Raw genomic sequence first — 21,332 nt, forward strand, 5'->3', positions numbered from 1 at the left:
TTGCTTGTCCAGTTCTTTGTCCTGATGATGTGGTAGGATGAGTTTTTAGTGCTGATGATATGACAGGTGGAGTTTGTGGCTAGAGTATGAGTGATTATCTCTATCGAAGATGCTCTGACAAAACCAATTGAACAATGAAGTGATATTATTTTAGTCCGATTATTCAACATAATTAACTCTAGTAATTATTTACTGGGTTTTATTTATCACTCACTTTCCCCACCATAACTTCTCTCTCTCACTCTGATCTTCTTAACTATGCTTTCCAATCAACCAATTTTAGATGTAAATGTTTGGTTACAATGAGTAAAACCATTTAATTAACCTTTATAAGTCTTAATTTGAGCATTAAGGTTTTGAGTGCCGGAAATTGAGATCAGTTATCAAAATTGACAAGAGCCATAGAATTCATCATCATCATCATCATCATCATCATCATCACGGTAATTATCTTCGATTCTCTAAGGGTTGAGGTTTCGTGTGCATTGGGATCAGTAATATAGGGCCTACACTCCTACAAAGTGGCAGTGGAGGAGGTGGAGGGCGATCGGGGAGACTAAAAGCCCCGGACATTGAGATCAGTAATCAGCAATGGAAGGTTTGCAAGGTGGTGGTGGAGGAGGATCCGAGAGAGAAAAACCGAACTCATCATCGACCTCTGCTCCTGTATCTGCTGTTGCTACTTTCTGGAAAGGTACTCTTCACATATAATCCATTGTAACCTAAATTTTGTTAAATAACTATCTTCTTCAGTTCGTTCTATTAATTAGGATAGTTCTCCCTTTCGTAGTTGTAGCTAGTGAGAATGTAGCAAAATGCGTAAACCTGAGAAGACTCTTCAATCTGATACAGTTCCTAATTCATACTTACCTTTTCTAAACAAGTACCCTTGAATTCTCACCAATTCACATTTCTCTATATTCTTAATGTTGTTGATCTCCTGTGTGGTTATTCAGCATAAGCCCTATGCTGATAAGGGGCTACTTGAACTTATCTCTGTGATGATTATTGGAACAGATATCTACAGGGCACTTTTGAAAAGATATTTGGTGTGTGATTATTTAAATTTCAACATGCCCTTTTGATCCTTCCAGATTTTGATTTAGAGAAAGAAAGGACTATCCTGGATGAACAGGGGATTCGAATTGCAGAGAATCAGGAGAACAGTCAGAAGAATCGTAGGAAGCTTGCAGAGAGCACTAGAGGTATTCTCTTCCACTTTTATCATGTTTTGCTTTCTCATGCTGCCTCCATGTTTTGCCTAGACATATACTGTGCTTTTATGACGCAGAACAAGCCGGGACTCCAGATTCTTAATAGATATCTTTTTATTATTAGTTATTTTTGCTATCTTATTTCCATAGTTATCTTTTGTTAGTATTTATTTTATTTGTTTCCTTTTGCTGTTAGGAATAGTTATTTTATTTGTTTCCTTTTGATGTTAGGAATAGTTATTTGTTTCCTTTAGCTGTTAGGGTTCTTATATGTCTATATAAGGATGTCAATTGCTGTAAAGGGACAGGTCAGATTTTATAAAGTTTATTCTTGGATCCTTCGATCCCTTGCCCTGCGCTGCTCTGTGTCAGGTGGTATCAGTTATGGTTGGCGATTTTGGAGCTTCCAATCTCTACGGCCATGATCACAAAGATAGATCCATGACCGAGGGGGATTGCGTGATGTTGTGCCGCTTGGAGCAACACCTCGATCGGCGTTTTGATTCCATTCAAACGCAGATTGCAGGAATAACTCAAAGGCTGGAGATTCTAAAGATGGATGTAGGTTCGTCATCTAGGGTTAACGGATCAGGAGGGAGAACCAGCACCACTACCGTAGGGTGGGACGCAAGGAACAACCATCTGAGGTCGAGTCAACTGATTCTGAGCGTTCTCATCGCTCTAATTGGTCCAGGGCTACATTGAAATCAAAGAGATAGCAACATTCAACATCTGATTCATCGGACAATCCAGAGGAAAGCATTGATGAACCTGCTTCTCGAAGGAGAAACATCCGGATGCAGGCCCATCGTCGTCCACGTGGCGACATCACACATAATCATGAAACGGGAACTGGGAGAAAGGGGGCATCGGAGTTCAGATTGAAGATTGATATTCCCTCATTCGATGGAACCCTCAATATTGAAGATTTTCTCGATTGGGTTACGGATGTAGATAGGTTCTTTGAACATGTTGAGGTACCTAACGAAAAACGAGCTGCTATGGTTGCGTGTCGTCTAAAATCCGGCGCAGCTGCTTGGTGGGACATGCAACTTTGTGACAGAGAACTTCAAGGGAAAGCTCGTGTTTGTACTTGGCGGAAGATGAGAGGCATGATTGTTGATGAATACCTTCCTGCTGACTATGACCAGGTATTATTTCAACAGTACCAACGCTGCCAGCAAAACAACCGCTCAGTTCACGACTACACGTGAATTCAATCGGTTGACCACTAGAACCAAACTATCCGAGTCTTCATCCCAGCAAGTGGCTCGATACATGGAGGGGTTGAAGCCACAAATTCGCAATAGGATTCGCATCCAACACATAAAAACTAGGCAGAACAGATGATTCAGCAGAACCCTTTCCGCAACCAACAAAATAGTGACCGAACCAGACCTACGGGACAGACAGCAGGAGACACGCCTGCACATCAGAACAATTAAAAGAAAGGAGATACTGAAGGCTTTAAGAATACCCTTGCACAACAGCAGCAGGGAGGACGCCCCAACCCAGACCCTTATTCTCGACCATTCATGGGGAAGTGCTACCATTGCGGGGGTACCGGTCATACTTCAAACACATGCCCAGAGAGGCGAACGGTGAACCTGGCTGGAAAAGAAATTGATGAAGTAGAGCCTGAATTTTGTGATCCTGATGGTGATGGTGACATGAATGACGACGATCCCGACAATGACCTCTTAGCGAGAGTCTGTCGACGGTTTCTGACAGCACCCAAGGATGAAGACATTCAGACGCAACGACATCAGCTATTTCGTACACGTACTATAAAAGGAAAAATATTCACCATTTTGATAGATGGCGAAAGTATGGAAAATATCATTGGGGGCAAGGTGGCTCGTACGCTTGAGTTACAGATGGAACCACACCCTAACCCTTACAACATAGGTTGGATTGCAACCACTTCTGGAGGTATTCGCGTGGCTCAACGTTGTAAGCAGTGTTGTTAGGGTCGCGGGGCGCAGCGGGTCGATGAGGTAAAAATTCGGGTCGCGGGTCGACGAGTCGACTGGGTCGAGAGACCCACAAATCTAGGCTAATTGTTTTGCCTTTTAATATTAAATAAAATAAATATATTGCTCTAATGTTTATAATATATCAAATAATATAAATGTAGACGCAATTCATGTGAATAGAGATAAAGTGGAAAATAGAAATGATCAAAATATCAAAACAATTCATAAGTCATAACACAATAAATAATTGATACAATTGTCTAAAATATCAAAACAAAGGAATATATGAAGGGTGGCAGCAAAAGATCTTTGAATTGTTTATTTGTTTAGGAGTGAAGATGCCGAATTCTAAAGTGTAGAAAGTAGGTTTGAAAAGTTTGACGTGGTGCATGCATATATATAGAGAATTGTGATTCAGAGAGTCAGAAAACATGTGAGAGATTTGAGAAAATCAGAGATAGCATATGTTTAGGGCGACCCAGGCGACCCACTCGACCCAATGGCGACCCTGTATCTCGATCAACCCACCCATGTTAGGGCGGTGATGGTCTCGACCCAGGCAACCCGGGCGACCCGAGCGACCCGAACGACATTTTGACAACACTGGTTGTAAGGTACCGTTTTCCATAGGTAACTATTCAGATGAAATCATTTGTGACATAGTGGAGGGATTAGATGTCTGCAACATAATATTAGGCCGACCTTGGCAGTTCGATGTTGGTTCTTGCCATGAAGGGAGGACTAATACATACTCGTTTGAGAAGGGAGGTAAGAGATTTGTACTATTACCCTTACATTGTAGGAAACGGGAGCCCGTTGTGGAACTGGTCTCATTGTGCTCCTCGTGGCCTGATATCAAACAAGAATTTTGGAGCATAGACACAACATTTGCATTAGTTATAAAGCAACAAGTTAGCCAAGAACGTCCATCAATTACCAAATTACCCGAAAACATTCAGCTACTATTGGCAGAATTTGCAGATATTGGCCCAGATGATACCCCTTCAGGCTTGCCACCGTTACGCGACATTCAACACCATATTGATCTTATCCCAGGGGCAAGCCTACCAAATTTACCACACTATAGGATGAGCCCACAAGAAGGCGAAATATTGAAAGGGAAGGTGGAAGAACTGATGCAGAAAGGACAAATCCGTGAAAGCATGAGTCCTTGCGCCGTTCCTGCATTATTAACCCCAAAGAAAGATGGATCTAGGAGAATGTGTGTCGATAGCCGAGCAATCAACAAAATCACTATAGGCTACAAATTTCCAATCCCTCTCGATGATATGTTAGACCAACTGCATGGTTCGAAGTGGTTTTCACGTTTAGATCTCAAGAATGGCTACCATCAAATCAGAATTAGGCCCGGGGATGAGTGGAAGACAATGTTTAAAACAAGAGAAGGCTTGTACGAATGGATGGTTATGCCATTTGGATTGACAAATGCGCCAAGTACATTAATGAGGCTAATGAATTTGGTGTTGAAACCATTTTTGGGAGTATGTGTGGTCGTATATGTGTGGTCGTCTACTTCGATGATATCCTTATCTATAGTCACACGGAGGTTGCGAAGCACTACGTGCCAACCAGCTTTTTCTCAACCTCAAGAAATGTGAATTCTAGTTTCCAAATTATTTTTCTTGAGGTTTGTGATCAGTTCGTCGGGAGTACAAGTTGATGAAACAAAAATTCAAGCCATTCAAAATTGGCCTGTTCCGAAGACGGCGTCTGAAGTCCGAAGCTTCCATGGACTTGCCACTTTTATAGAAGATTTATCCAGCATTTTGGCACCATTGCAGCACCACTGACTAACTGTTTAAAGCAAGGGAAATTTAAATGAACAGATGCAGCTAACTCCAGTTTTGAAACGCTGAAAGAGAAACTTTGTTCTGCCCCTGTCCTTGCATTCCCTGATTTTCAGAAAGTGTTTGAGGTTGATTGTGAGCTAGTGGTGTAGGCATCGGTGCAGTATTGTCCCAAGAGAAACGACCGATATGCTACTTTAGCGAGAAATTTAATGAAGTACGCGCAAGATGGAGTACCTACGACAAAGAGTTTTATGCTATTGTACGCACACTCAAGATTTGGGAACACTATTTAGTAGGGAAAGAATTCATCCTTTATTCAGATCATGAAGCCCTCAAGTTTATTAACAGCCAGCGCCGAATTAGCGTTGACAAACATGCGAGATGGTGTCAGTTTCTACCAAAATTCCCATTCCGCCTAATGCATAAATCAGGGTCTCAAAATGTTGTAGCAGACGCTTTGAGTAGACGACATACACTGCTACTACAATTGGGACAAGAAGTAGTGGGATTCTCATGCTTGCGTGACTGTTATGAAGGAGATGCTGACTTTGGTATTACATGGGCTGACTGTCAACACGGCCGCTCCATGTTTGTCAGACATCAAAAGGAAAGGTACAAAATACTAGGTTGTACACCCCTTTACCAGTCCCAACAGATATTTGGGAAGACCTATCCATGGATTTCATACTCGGACTTCCACGAACGCCGCAGAGAGGTATGGATTCTATTTGTGTAGTGGTTGACAGATTTAGCAAAATGGCACATTTCTTGTCCTGTCGAAAGACCTCAGATGCTGATGCAGTGGCAACAATTTTCTTCCGAGAAATTGTTCACTTGCATGGGATTCCAAAGTCAATTACATCAGATCGCGACTCCAGATTCTTAGGACATTTTTGGAGACGTTTGTGGAAAAGATTTAATTCTTCTCTTAATTTTAGCAGCACAGCACATCCACAGACGGATGGGCAGACCGTGGTGATGAATCGTACTTTATGCAACATGTTACGCTCTATCTGTCAGGATAAGCCTAGGCAACGGGACTTAGCCTTGCCTCAAGCTGAGTTTGCGTATAACAGCGTGCAACATAGTTCTGCGGGACACTCTCCTTTTTCTCTCGTGTATACAAAGGTTCCTGCTATTGTTGTTGATCTCTTGCCGCCCGGCCGAGAACCAAGAGGCACAGCTGATGAGGTTGCTGAGCGCATTGTTGCGACCAGTGAAGAAACAATCCAGAAGCTGCATGAGGCAAACAAAAGGTATAAAGATAAGGCTGATGTGCATCGCAGGGAGAAGATTTTTGAGGTTGGCGATGAGGTGATGGTTTTCTTGCGCAAAGAACGTGTTCCAGTAGGCACTTATAGCAAGCTGCGGCAAAAGAAATATGGTCCTTTCAAAATATTGCGGCGTATCAATGATAACACCTATATAATGGATCTTCCAGCAGAGTTCAACATCTCCTCCACATTCAACGTGGCTGACTTATCACCTTTCCACCCTGATGTCGGCCAACAATATGGAGATCCTACTCCCTTACAGAAATCGCGGTCAAGTTCTCCCCCGGTGGAGGAGCATGATGCAGAACAAGCCGGGACTCCAGATTCTTAATAGATATCTTTTTATTATTAGTTATTGTAATAATGGAGTGCTCATTTCAGTTGGAAGAAGCTCGGCTAGAAAGGAGTTCGGTAAGCTCGGCTTACCGAGCTGGAACTAGCCTGGAACTAGCCGAGAAGAAGAAGGCAGAAGTCGGTAAGCTCAGCGGTAAGGAAGCTCGGTAAGGAAGCTCGGTAAGGAAGCTCGGCGTTGAGCTGGAATGAGCCGAGAAGGAAGAGTTCGGTTGTAAGCCGAGAAGGAAGAGTTCGGTCTTGAGCCGAGGAAGGAGTTCGGTCTTGAACCGAGAAGGAAGAAGCAACCTAGCCGAACTAGCCGTTGGAGCAGCAGTTAGTTAGCTGAGATATAGCGGTTATTCTTCTTGCTTTCTTGATTCTTCTTGTAGTTAGTTAGTAGCAGTTGCTACTTGATTGTAGAGCTTTAAATAGCTCACCGTGTATGTAGTTTAGAGTAGAGTTTAATCAATAAAGAGTTTTCCAGTTTTCTCTCCAAGATTATCATCTTCAATACTCAAAGTGTGAGTGTGTGTGATTCTGCATTGTGTGATCTCATACAACAGTGAGTGTGTGTGTGATCTTATTGAGTGTGTGTAAGCCTTGTGTGTGTGAATCCCAACAAGTGGCGCCGTCTGTGGGAAAGGGATATTGAAGCTGATTTGCAGAGGATCAAACGGTTTCAGAGATGGCAGCAAGGCTTGATGCAGAAAAGTTCACAGGCAAGAATGATTATGGCCTGTGGAAGATGAAGATGAAGGCGGTTTTAATTCAACAAGGCTTGGCGGCAGTTCTTGCAAAACCAGAGGAGAAAGGAAAGGCTCCAGTGCTTGATGAAAAAGCTCAGGCAAAGATGGAGGAGATGCAGCTCAAGGCACATTCTGCAGTGATTCTGTGCCTTGGAGATAAGGTCTTGAGGGAAGTTCAAGAAGCCAAGACTGCGGTGGAGATCTTGGACAAGTTAGATGAAGTTTACTTGGCCAAATCCTTGGCTAACCGGCTGTATCTCAAGAAGAGGCTGTATGCCTATAGTTTTTCTGGAGATAGGTCCATCATTGAGCAGCTAGAGGAGTTCAACAAGATCATTGATGATCTGGGATCTGTTGATGTCAAGATCTCAGATGAGGATAAGGCCATTCTCACATTGAATGCCTTGCCTAGCTCGTATGACCAGCTAAGTGATGCAATTATCTATGGAAGAGATAAACCTATCACCTATGCAGAAGTCTATTCAGCCTTGATGGCCAAAGAACTCCAGAAGACAGCCAACAGAGGCTCTGCAAGCTCCAATGTTCAAGCTGCAGAGGCCTTGAATGTGAAGAAGTTCAAGAAGCAGAACTTCAAGAAGAAGTTTGAGGGCTCTAAACCCTCAAGTTCTGATGCTCAGAAGGAAACCAGAGCTTGCTATTGGTGCAAGAAACCTGGACATTTGAAGAAAGATTGTCATGCATGGAAGAGAAAGATGGCCTCTGAGGGACACAATCAATCTGATTGTGTGGAGAGTGCTGATCCCCCGGCTCAACTCATGAATATCAGTGATAGTGGGGTCAGTCATAGGTGGATAATGGACTCGGGGTGCAGCTTCCATATGTGCCCCAATAGAAGCTGGTTTCATGATCTTCAAGAAGCATCGGGTACGGTTGTTCTTGGAAACAATCATATTTGTCAGATCAGAGGAATAGGGAAGGTAAAGCTAAGCCTACAAGATGGCTCTATAAAGATCCTAACTGGGGTGAGGTATATTCCAGAAGTGAAGAGGAATCTCATCTCATTGGGAATGCTGGAGCAGAAAGGGTTCACCATATTGATGAGTCAAGGAAAATTGTTTGTGAAATCTGGAGATGCAGTGATGATGGAGGCTGACAGAGAGCATATTCTCTATTATCTGAAGGCTAAGGCTGTTGATGGAGTAAGCAATGCAGTGTCAGATGATTCCATAATGCTATGGCACAAGAGATTGGGCCATCCAGCAGAAGGAAGCTTGAAAGAACTCATCAAGAAGGGCCTGATCTCTGGAGATTTCAACAAGATGAACCCCTGTGAGCAGTGTATACTTGGAAAGGCTAAGAAGGCACCCTATCCTACAGCCCTACAGGTATTCACTCTTCTACAGCCCCTTTAGACTACATACATAGTGATCTTTGGGGGCCTTCACCGGTGTGTTCAATTGGTGGAGGAAAGTAGTATCTAGCTATCATTGATGACTATACAAGGAAGTTGTGGGTATATATTCTTAAAGAAAAATCTGAAACACTCACAAAGTTCAAGATATGGTATAAGGAGGTTGAGCTAGAAAAGGGTAGAAGTGTTAAATGCTTAAGGACAGACAATGGCCTAGAGTTCTTGTCTGCTGAGTTTGATCTGTTTTGTAAAGAGAAGGGTATGAAGAGGCACCGGACTGTTCCTGGTAATCCTCAGCAAAATGGTGTTGTGGAGAGGATGAATAGGACAATCCTAGAGAGGGTGAGGTGCCTACTTCTTGGTTCTGGCTTGAGCAGCAGATTCTGGGGTGAGGCTGTGTATACAGCAGCCTATCTCATCAATAAATGCCCATCTACTGCCCTGAAATCTGAAACTCCTGATTACATGTGGTATGGAGCTCATAGTGACTACTCAAAATACAAGGTGTTTGGGTGTGCAGCCTATGCTCATGCTAGGCAAAGTAAGCTTGAAGCTAGGGCTCTGAAATGTATCTTGCTGGGGTATCAGAGGGGTGTTAAGGGGTATAGGCTCTGGTGTATTGAGCCCGGTAAGCAGAAGGTCTTGGTGAGTAGGGATGTGGTGTTCTTGGAGGATCAGATGCCATACCTGAAAGATAAGCTGGACTCCAATGAAGATGAGGGTGATTTCTTCAAGGTGGAGCCTGTGGGGGTTGGCCTAGGAGCAGGTGGAGTTATTGACTCAGGGAGTGAGTCTGATTCAGAAAAAGAAGAGGCTCCAACTCAGGGCAACCAGGCTGGTGAGTCTATATCAGACTCTATCAGAGACTATCAGCTTGCAAGGGACAGAGTTAGAAGAGAAACAAGGCCACCAACAAAGTTCTCTGATGTTGTGTATTATGCTCTGTGTGCAGCTGAAAGTATTGATGGTGCAGATCCACTCACATATAAAGAAGCTATGCAGAGCAAAGACAGAGAAAGATGGATTGAAGCCATGAATGAGGAAATAGAGTCTTTACTCAAAAACAAAACATGGATTTTGGTGGACAAATCCAAGCTGAATACAGATGGAAAGGAGAGGAAGCTGATCAGTTGCAAGTGGTTGTTTAAAAGGAAGGGGAGAGTGAAGGTGATTAAGATTAACACCTTGCACAATCCGGCCGACATGCTAACAAAGTCTCTAGGTAGAGACAAGTTTGATCATTGCAAGAAATTGATCAATGTTTGTGCAAGAACTGAGATGAGCCCTCAGGTGGAGAATTGTAATAATGGAGTGCTCATTTCAGTTGGAAGAAGCTCGGCTAGAAAGGAGTTCGGTAAGCTCGGCTTACCGAGCTGGAACTAGCCTGGAACTAGCCGAGAAGAAGAAGGCAGAAGTCGGTAAGCTCAGCGGTAAGGAAGCTCGGTAAGGAAGCTCGGTAAGGAAGCTCGGCGTTGAGCTGGAATGAGCCGAGAAGGAAGAGTTCGGTTGTAAGCCGAGAAGGAAGAGTTCGGTCTTGAGCCGAGGAAGGAGTTCGGTCTTGAACCGAGAAGGAAGAAGCAACCTAGCCGAACTAGCCGTTGGAGCAGCAGTTAGTTAGCTGAGATATATCGGTTATTCTTCTTGCTTTCTTGATTCTTCTTGTAGTTAGTAGCAGTTGCTACTTGATTGTAGAGCTTTAAATAGCTCACCGTGTATGTAGTTTAAAGTAGAGTTTAATCAATAAAGAGTTTTCCAGTTTTCTCTCCAAGATTATCATCTTCAATACTCAAAGTGTGAGTGTGTGTGATTCTGCATTGTGTGATCTCATACAACAGTGAGTGTGTGTGTGATCTTATTGAGTGTGTGTAAGCCTTGTGTGTGTGAATCCCAACAGTTATTTTTGTTATCTTATTTCCATAGTTATTTTGCTATCTTTTTCCATAGTTATCTTTTGTTAGTATTTATTTTATTTGTTTCCTTTTGCTGTTAGGAATAGTTATTTTATTTGTTTCCTTTTGATGTTAGGAATAGTTATTTGTTTCCTTTAGCTGTTAGGGTTCTTATGTCTATATAAGGACGTCAATTGCTGTAAAGGGACAGATCAGATTTTATAAAGTTTATTCTTGGATCCTTCGATCCCTTGCCCTGCGCTACTCTGTGTCATTTTAGTGATCATTTGTCCCGATCGAGATCATGGACAATTTTACAGTACTGTTTGTCACCATCTGAAGGTTAACTTGTAACAGACTTCAAGAAGGCTTCAAATGAAGAGAAGTTGACATTGTTCAACTCTTTACTTAAGGGCTATCAAGAAGAGGTTGATAAACTTACCAAGAGAGCAAAATTTGGGGAAAATGCTTTTCTCAACATTTACCAGAAACTTTACGAAGCTCCGGATCCTTACCCAGTTCTAAACTCAGTTGCAGTAAGTACCTATGAACCGGTCCTTTTGATTTACTCCTATATCGTGGGATCCAGTTACACTAATGCTTTATCCTAAGTTCCTAACCCAAACATTGGGGTAAACATTGTTTGTATCATGAAATTATAAAATTATGTGCGAAGTAATTACTCATGATATTCATATTTGAAAATTTGAAACATGGTGGCACAGGAATCATTTTCTTAGTTTTTCTGATGGGATCATTTAGTTAGTTTGAATCCGTATACTTTGGATCCAAATTGGCCCATTAAGCTTCAAGTGGGATTGGTTAGTAATTTACATATAAAACTTCGCGTTTTGAGACTGAACATGCTTGCATGCTTCACATGAATTCTCTATATTTTATGTTGGGTTAAATCAGGATTCCATTCAACGCTACCATCCACATCTATGTGTGATGTTGCTATAAAAAACCTCATTGGTTATTAATTAATCTAAATTATATCTATTTTGACACCTTCTCTTCTTCTTATACAGGAGAAGGATGCCAAGTTGTTTGAACTGGAGTCTGAAAATAGAAAGATGAAGGTTGAGCTTGAGGAATTCCGCACTGAATCAACTCACCTGAAAAACCAACAAGCAACAATAAGAAGACTTGAAGAGCGCACCCGTCAGTTAGAACTACAGGTCACTATATATCTCTGTGTTCAACATTAAGTAGTCTCTTTGATGTTTAGCAACAGTACGTACTTGCACATCATTTTTCACGCTGCAGTAGTTGGGTAGCTTTGGACACGTGGAAGTTACCGACTTACCCGCCATCAGTGTTGATCATGATTTACACTATTCATTCTTCAAGGAAAATAAGCTACTATTGTAATTGTTGAGAAGTTCAAATCTAACAAAGAAATGATTTTAAAGTCATCGATCATAATAGGATTTTTCATTTAAGGTTGCCATAGAATGGCTAAGGCATATGAAAGATATGTACATTCATTTTATCTTAAGAGATTTTTATCTCAAGAAAGCATTTTGTGAGGGGTTTTCCTTGTTAGGCCAAAGAACAATTGTGGCTGAAAACTCCAACTCCCTCGACCTCCATGTAGATAGAGGAATACTCATTGGCGTATGGAGCTATGGGTTCAGTGCCTTTGTTGGTAGATTATGTGTGTTCATATTTTGTTAGGCTCAGATGGCTAAAACGAGTGGATTTTTTTGTGTTAAATCCTTTTTTTTAGTCTTTGGCATTTGTTTTGCAATTATAAGACCTCTCTTCCAATCATTTGTGGTATGGGCTTTAGTGGCATACGTCAATATCGTCTGTTATCCAGAAACGCTTGCAGCTGTTTAGTTTTTTTGTGAATGACTAGCATACACTTTTTTTTTATTTCCTCATTTCATTTAGCTTATCTCTCTTGATCTTGAAGATGGAGGAAAAAGTGAAAGAGATTGTTGAGATTAAGCAACGGAATTTGGCCGAAGAGAATCAGAAAACTATGGAAGTTCTAAAAGAAAGGTACTATATATTCTATGAGCTCCATAGCTGACTTTTAGTTGCCATGTCTTAGTATAAGGTCTGAACATAGTGGTTTTGTTTCTTACAAAAAGGTGGTAGAAGAAATATCACGCCGTATTGAGGATAATCTTTATTTGCAACCTATCAGTTATTATACATTCCCATAGGTTGAATGCCATTTGTTGTGATAATTCAGGGAACGAATGTTACAAGATCAACTGCGCCAAGCTCAAGAAAGTGTATCTACTATGCGGAAACTTCATGAATTTGCTCAGAGCCAGTTGTTTGAACTTCGTGCCCAATCAGGTCAGAATGCTTATAAGATTTCTGCCTTCTATTTACTGTTCAATATTACATCCACAAACTAATAAGCAGCTAAGAATCTGTTTATTATGTTACCTGAACCAATATACACATTTGTACTTAGAGTAACTCTAGTATTTGTTGAAGCACAGACGAGGATAGAGCTACGAAACAATCAGAAGTTAATCTTTTGATGGATGAAGTTGAAGAAGCTCAGACACGTCATTTAAGCCTTGAGAGAGAAAAGGTGAGCCTACATTCTTATGTTGTGAGAAGCTTTCGCTTTTTCAAGATATAGGACAAACTATTCATTAGTAACTATGTCATTACTAATGAATAGTTTGTCCTATATCTTGTAACTTCAGAGGTGACCTTTACTAGTATACCACTTTGTGTGAAAATAAGATAAGATTACTGGGAATGTTTTAGATGGCACTCTGTTTGAGCTGACAACAAATTTACTATACATAAGATCACATGGAAAATTTTACATATCTTCAGAGTTCTATCATTGAAAATGGTGGTGATTATTGGTGTGGCATAGTGCTGGGTGTTATTTGTGTATGCCTAGATAAAGAATCAAGAAAATTCAAATGAGGTTTCCTTTGATCTTTCTATCTTTCAAATGTGGATAGTGCTAATTGATAGCTCCTGTTGCATTGTTAACAGGGGCTTCTGCGCTCCCAGTTACAATCAGCTAATGAAGAGAGTGGACATAAGAGAAGGTATGTCTTTGGTGTAATGGATACATAATTAATTTTCTCGTCTGGAGTATTTTTTGTCTTTCCTACCGCAAGTCATAAGTCATCAAATTATGAAAAATTGTGCTTCCATCTTTTGTATTTCTTTAAGTGGTAAGGAATGAGTAACATGCCAAATATACATCAAAACTGCTGAACCTAAAACTTTTGTGTAATCATATCTGAAGTTGGATGATAGAATCTGTAGTGAAATATCTGCAGTAATTGGCGTTGCGGGTTTTGAGCATGTAACTGATGGGGACGGGTCATGATATAAGGAAAATATGATGTTTCTTAAAAAAATTAAAGGATCCTTATCCTATTTGTATTTTTTTGTTTCTTTTAGGGGAATGGCATGCTTTTCATTGGAACTGATGCCTGAGGGAATTAAAGAATTAAATCGTCTGAGATAGGAATTTTGTCATATACCCTCTAGATCGAACTACATACTTAGATGGGTCAATTCTTTATATTGTTGTCTAATTAAAGGTAAAAGTTGGTAACACTATTCGTATCAACCTATGCCTAGAGGTGCCCAAGGTTTACGGTTCCGGCGGTTAACCGCGAAACTGTAACTGTGAGAATTTACCCGAACCAAAACCGTCGATTTTAGAACTGTAGTTTGGTTCAGGTTCGAAAATTTCCGAACCAAAACCGTGCCGGAACCGCGAAAAACAGTGTAACTGAGCCGGAACCGCAAAAAACCGCCGAAAACTGGCGGTTCGGAACTGTAAAAAACTGCCGGTTTGGAACGGATGTTTTGGAACCGGAACCGTAACCGTAACCGCGAAACACCCTTGCAGTTCTGTTCCGGTTTGGCAATTTCCAAAACCGGAACCGGCGGTTCCGAACCGTAAACGCCGATTCCGGAACCGTGGGCACCTCTACCTATGCCTGAAAAATTGATAGTGATCACCCATATCATTATGAACGGGAGGGAGCTTGTTAAATGCTGGCTTGATTTTGTTTCTTCTCATTTTCTGCTTCGTTAGTTGTCATGCTATGTAATGTAAGTTTCCTTTCTGCTCTGGACTCTAGGACTTGTAGGTGCCGTTTTTGTGTCATGTATTTTCTTTCGGTTAATCTGGTGATTGTGCTGCAGTGATAGTTCAGATGCAAACACCGTACTTGAGAATTCTCTTAGTGCAAAGGAAAAGATAATCTCTGAACTGAATACAGAACTGCACAATATTGAGACAACACTATCAAATGAGCGGGAACATAATTTGAACGAGCTTAAGAAGTTGAAGGCTTTGCTCAATGAAAAGGTGATTACAACTGCATTTTATTTTTATGACGTGTTTTTTACTTCTTTAAGAGGGCTGTTTTTGAATGGGTACAAAGAGACAGATGAAAGTGGAGGCTAGAGATATCAAATAACTGATTATATATTGAATCTCACTTAGCTCCTAGGCAGGCAGGAAATGTTCTTGTACCTGACTATTTGCTAGCAGGTCAGTTTCTTGGTATGAATCATGCATAACCAGGGTCTGATAAAATTTTTCATGCAGTTGCATTATTTGCCTGATAGCTAGGGTGTCAGATATAAGCCATGACCAGTGTTAAAATTAATTTAATTGTCACTAATCTTATTTGACAGTAGAGGAGGTAATGTTTTCAGTCCTGCTATCTACAACCTTGCTTGAGTCCAATTATATTCCGGTTATGGTCTATCTCTGCATTAGGACTAATATTGTCATTAACAATCCTGCCCTCATTTTCTTTGCGAAATTCGAGTATTCTCCAGTTACTTGAGTTTTCTGCTTTACAGTTTCGTTCTTCCATTTGTCTTTGCAAATGCTTCAAGTTATTTTTCCTTGACATATCTTTAGTTTGTATTCACCTATCTCTTACTTGTAACACATTCTCAGGATCTCGAGCTTGAGGAGTTGAAAAAGGAGATTCAGACGCGACCAACTGAAAAACTAGTTGAGGATTTGCGCAAGAAAGTAAAAATTTTGCAGGTGATGTGAACATGACCACTATGGAGGAATCTAACATTAGCTTCTTGTGCTTTGACTGGGTAAATGAGAGTACCTAGATGAAGTCTGAAAGGTCCTTAGGCTGGGAGTGAGAAACATTTAACTATTAACATGAAGAACAAATTTTGTAAACCTAAAACTTGAATTTATATGTGAACCATGATAGCCTGAAAAGTTTTTTTTATCAAGGTGTATAACAAGCATCAAATTTTTGGCTTCTCAAAATTTATCATGTGAATATCTTTCTCATACTTCTCAACTTATTTTCTACAGAACATCTTGGCTGAGACCTAGTGAACAATAACTTTTGGTATTGTCTAAACATTTTATTAAAATTAAATGGATAGCCCAAATTATGAGCTCAGTTAAATAAATTGTTATACCTACTATGTTGTATAGAATATTGTTTTGGAAATATGACCAAGGTTACTCTATTGATTTGGAGTTGTAAGATCATTATTACATTCTTAGGCTGTTGGCTATAATTCAATTGAAGCTGAGGATTGGGAAACAGCTACTAGCGGTGAAGAGATGAGCAAATTGGAGTCATTACTTCTGGACAAGAATCGAAAAATGGAGCACGAACTGACTCAATATAAGGTACATCTTAGTCTGAGGACGTAATACTTGTTACTATGGCCCTGGCATACTAACTATGAGATGAAGTTTCCAGGAGATAATATGAAATTGGGGCTATTAGATCATTTTCATAAAGAAGTTGCTATATTTATAACCAGACTGGATGGTCCTGTTCAACCAGGAGCCATCAGTTGGTACATTTCTACTGGCTAAAAAATAGAAACCCCTTTTCAGCTTGTTACAAGCCAAATAATTCATTCAAAACCAGTTTGATTTTTTGTTATATTCAGGGAGTATATGTAAGTTGTTAAATATCAAATTCTAAAGGTATTTTATCTGGGCTTTCTATCTTTCTTCCTCCAACATTTTGAAACTTATTTAATTAATTTTCTTTTAATATTTGAGACTAATAAGAACAAATGAAATACAATTAATTTTCACTTCACCAAATGGATTGCTGAGGTGACTGCTAACTAATAGAATTGCTCAGTCTCAGTATGAAAAAGTTGGCTTAACTGTCTCCTTACTCTTAGGTCAAAATTGCTGAAAAGTCCTCTCTCCTGGAAGCAGCTGAAACTAAGATTAAAGACCTATCAACACAGATTGATGAACAGCAAAGGCTCATACAAAAACTTGAAGATGATATACTAAAGGTTAGTTATTTTTCTCAGTTCTTCTCATGGACTTGCACTGCTGGTAATTACAACTATATGTTTGATAATAATTCCCAATTGAAGTATGAAGCCTCCACTGAGTGTTGCTTATCTAAGGGTTGGGATTGTCTTGCCAGTGTTTTAATAATTTTCTTATACCATAGTGATGGCATTAATAGGTCACCACCACCAAGTATTCTTATTAACTCCTTTAAATGCAGGGTTGCAGTTCCAATGATAAAAAGAGCGGTTTCTTCAATGACTGGGACCTGTCGGAATCTGGAGGGACGAATCAAGTCGAGGTGAGTTGTGATATTCTAGTTCCTTCTGCATAACTACATATGATTTGGATGATTGACATCAAGGCATCAAATATATCTACTACTTTGTGTCCCCACTTGTCAGAACTTTTTCTGGATGTGAGCTAATATTGTTTCTAATTGAGTCTATGAAATTTGGGCTGTTTGTTGCATTCTACATATTTAATGAGCACCAGAGAACCAGAAAAAAGCATATGCTGATTTTGTAACTTGTAATTAAAAGAGTTGATCATTATTAAATGTGCTGGCACTTGGTTCTGAGGTACATAGATTTTAACATTTGGCATAAGTGGATAGACAATAATTATCCTAAAAGAGTGATGGAGGGTTTTAATAAAGTTTCAAACTAAAGTTCTTTCTTGCTTAGCTGCAAGAGCTCCATTTAGTAGAGATATGTGTGTATCTTGTTTAAAGAGGACACATGATCATGGTTTAGAGTAAGAAGCATGTAAAATTTTGGATTTCTGTCGCATCAAGTGGCTTATGTACATATGTGACCTTATTGTTCAACTTTTTTCTGCTAAATGCTTCCTCCGACAGAATGCAGAACAGAGGCGTGCTCCTGCTGATTTAGACCAAAGCTCTATGCTTAAGGTGATATGCAACCAGCGTGATCGATTCCGGGCACGTTTGCGGGAGACTGAAGAGGTCTACATTCCTCTGAACATTTTTATTTGTACATGGGCTGGAACATGTTTCTGGTACGCTTTCAGTTTTCTTTTCTGCTGTTCAAATTGTTAACTTAATTTGGTCTTCAGGAAATAAGAATACTGAATGAGAAGATTGGAACCCTTACCACCGAGCTTGAGAAAACAAAGGCAGATAATGTCAAACTCTATGGGAAAATACGTTATGTTCAGGATTATAATTCTGAGAAAGTTGTGTCTAGAGGATCAAAGAAGGTGCTGACATTAAGATGCTACATTATATTTCAAGCCAAATTTACATATCTTAAATAATCTGTGTACTTATTTCAGTATGCTGAAGATCTGGAGAGTGGTTTTAGTTCTGATGTTGAATCAAAGTATAAAAAGATATATGAGGATGATATTAATCCATTTGCAGCATTTTCAAAAAAGGTGGGTCATCTTTGTCTCTAATTGACGTTTTCTGTGGTGTGTATTATTCTACTCTTTTGGATTGCTTCCTATTCTTAATTCTTTTCAATTATCATTTCTTATAAATTTATGGTCTTTTGCACTTTTCCAAATTTACCAGGTATTGAAATTGAATATTATTTTTTCGGACCTCTTCCATATATTATGATTTATAATGCACTCTATATTTCCTGCTTGTGGTTGCTGCCAAAGACTTCAAAATTTATTTCGTTTTCTGTTGGCATAATAAAATTAAAGCTATAGCTATGAGGTACATTATGTGTTTTCTGTGCCCTTTTTTAATGTATATTCTATCTGATTTTCTTTTTATACTTTCCATGATAATGCAAAACAGGAAAGAGATCAAAGGTACAAGGAACTAGGATTGAGAGATAAAATTACCCTCAGCAGTGGGCGGTTTCTTCTTGGGAACAAGTATGCTTCCCTATCTTTTGGATATAAGAATAATGTAACTCCGGTTAAACATATTCTGTGTCTCATGTGTATTCTAGTGTTACCTTACTCCATTGCCTTGCTCAATTTATAGACATCCGCTGTTTGTTGTTTCAGATGCAAACTGAAACACCGACTGCAATGGTGATGTTGCTGTGCATAATTTTTTCTTCATTTTTTTTGAGGATAATATTTTGACAAAACTAACTTAGAAAATTATGTTTTCAGTGGAAAGAGAAATTGGTACTTCTGGAGTTTAACTATTATTATGACATTATATTATTATTATCATTTAAAAAAAATCCAGTAATTAAAGTTTTTGCCACTCAAACTGCGGTTATTTCTGGTCTTGGTTTCACGAAAAGAGAGAAAAAAATATGATTTCCTCAGAAGTGCAACAAACATAGATAGCCAAGGTGGTTGTTTCATCAGCTTTTTATAAAGTTTCTTTCCTTCCGTTTTCCTCTACAATATTAAACCACAGGACTTTGCAACCTTCTCCAACATAATCTCTCTAATCCAACCTGAGAATTTTGCCACATGTTTCTAAGAGATATATTTGCATCATTAGTCTGTCCAATAGTATTCCTGATACCCCTGTTGTCTGAGGTCATGAGCTGTGACTTGAACATCCCCTTATCCCAACTGACATGAGATCTTGCAGGTATGCAAGAACCTTTGCATTTTTCTATACAATAGGATTGCACATATTGGTATTCACCTGCCTCTACAGGATGTCTGCCTTAAGCTACCTTAGGTAATGTATATTTTATCCTTTCAGATCGAAACTTCTTTTAAATTTCTTTGATTTTGAGAGGTGATATTAATTTCTCTTCAATGCTCGCTGCAGCCACGGACCTGAAGAAACCTTAACCGCAGAAAACGTCGTCAATCTTCCACATCCTCAATGACCTGGATTATTTGTTGCTTGATGGTTTAATCTTCACTTTTGATATCCTGAAAATCCTTTTGAATACTTAGGTAGCTAGGTGCCTGGAAAGTGGTTTGAATTGAATATGTCAAGTCATGTGTAATGTCTTGTATAAATATGGGTTGTGCTCGTCTGGTCAGAGAGAGTATTATTGTTAATAGTGTTGACTTAAAGCCTCACAGCGAGCTCATATAAACTCTCTTAAACAAATATTTAATTTGCACTACGGCAACAAATATTAAATTATTGTAAAAAAACGCAAGAGATGTGGTCGAGTGGCATGAGAATCGTCCATCTTTAACCAAATGGTTAGAGGATCTCAATCCCTTTCTTTGGGTATGGGCAACTTTAAATTATTGGGTCAGCTGTACCACCTATTAAGGTGTCTATAAATCTGTGCGGAATTAGTCACTGGGCCTGCTAATGGATACCCTTGGTAATTACATTAAAAAAATCAATATTTTAAGAATTGAATTGGTAAGCGAACTATTGCATTTATTGATTCATAGTTCAATCGATCAAACAATTGATTAAATAAAAATATTTGATAAACATATGCTCTTTCTATTTCACTGGTTGAGTACTTGAGTGACTTCTTTCTTAACAAAAAGTACTAGTACATTCATATCTCCCACGGACCCCACCCCTAGACATGACCTCCACATATGATTTTGTTTTACTTATGATATGTGTGGAATATTGCCTTGTCTGAATTGGTATTGTTACTGGCCCAAATCGTATATGAGGCCCACTTACCTAGCTGGCCCGAGCTTGCTATCCTTGTGTATCTGGATGGAAGGTGTGTCTGCTAAGAGAGACTAAATGTCTCTCGACCTACTTGAGCCATTCATTTTTGTGCTCTCTCTCTCTCTCTCTCTTGAGCAATTAATATTTTGGTCTGCATTCTCTTTAGAAGTTCTGACTATCTGTCTTCGATCACCGTCCCCAATCATCTTCTCCGAGCGTTCCTTCTCTTTTTTTTTGTGAGTACGAACACTGATATCACTAGCAGAGGTAGGTAACCTTTGTGGTTTCCTTGCGAAGTACGGTGCTAGATTGAACTTCTGGTTCAATCTGCTAAGCCGAAGGAGATCTCTATGGTTTTGTTGTGAGTTTCATGTGTTCCCGATTCTTGACTATTAGGTGTGAGTTTTGTGTTGAGTTGGCGACCATGTTCAGTATTCTTAGTCACACGCTTCTAGTGTTGTTCCACTTAGCTTACCTTGCGACTTGTTGGTGCTAGTGCAAGCTTAGCCACTATACAGTTGCATATTCTTGTGTGGTTGTAATGAATCATCCCTTTACTTTCTTGTTTAACTATTGTCTTGTTATCTACTAATTCGTGTACTAAGTGTGCAGGTGATATCAGTGAACGACTTACCTTAGATTAGTGATATCTAAGTGTAGATAGGGTTCTTGTGATATCTTTTACTCCATCCGTCCATAAAAAATAGATAAAGTTGTAAATGACACGAGTTTTAATGCATAATTGATAAAGTAAGAGAAATGGGGAGAAAATGTGGTGGAAATAGTGTTAGTGGATTGTGGGGTCCACGTTTAGAATGATGTGTAGGGTTAGTATCGGTTTAAAACTTTTCATTTTTAGACTTAGTCTAATTGTGGTGGACGATTCAAAATGGTAAAACTTG

At 39.6% G+C, this 21,332-nt stretch overlaps 1 protein-coding gene across 1 annotated transcript; it reads left to right on the forward strand.

Annotated features, from left to right (window-relative positions):
* Nucleotides 1-214: 214 nt before the first annotated feature.
* On the forward strand, nucleotides 215-19,945 carry LOC121744514 (protein CASP-like). Its single transcript, XM_042138077.1, has 19 exons — nucleotides 215-694; nucleotides 1,095-1,205; nucleotides 10,973-11,151; nucleotides 11,647-11,796; nucleotides 12,537-12,625; nucleotides 12,822-12,931; nucleotides 13,081-13,175; nucleotides 13,598-13,653; nucleotides 14,771-14,936; nucleotides 15,540-15,632; nucleotides 16,122-16,250; nucleotides 16,763-16,882; nucleotides 17,104-17,184; nucleotides 17,743-17,850; nucleotides 17,961-18,104; nucleotides 18,180-18,281; nucleotides 18,655-18,734; nucleotides 19,417-19,509; nucleotides 19,603-19,945. The coding sequence occupies exons 1-19, from the start codon at nucleotides 592-594 to the stop codon at nucleotides 19,661-19,663; spliced, it is 2,070 nt and encodes a 689-aa protein (XP_041994011.1). The 5' UTR covers nucleotides 215-591; the 3' UTR covers nucleotides 19,664-19,945.
* The last annotated feature ends 1,387 nt before the right edge of the window (nucleotides 19,946-21,332 follow it).

The sequence above is a fragment of the Salvia splendens genome, chromosome 8 (assembly GCF_004379255.2).
Source record: "Salvia splendens isolate huo1 chromosome 8, SspV2, whole genome shotgun sequence".
Taxonomy (NCBI): Eukaryota; Viridiplantae; Streptophyta; class Magnoliopsida; order Lamiales; family Lamiaceae; genus Salvia; species Salvia splendens.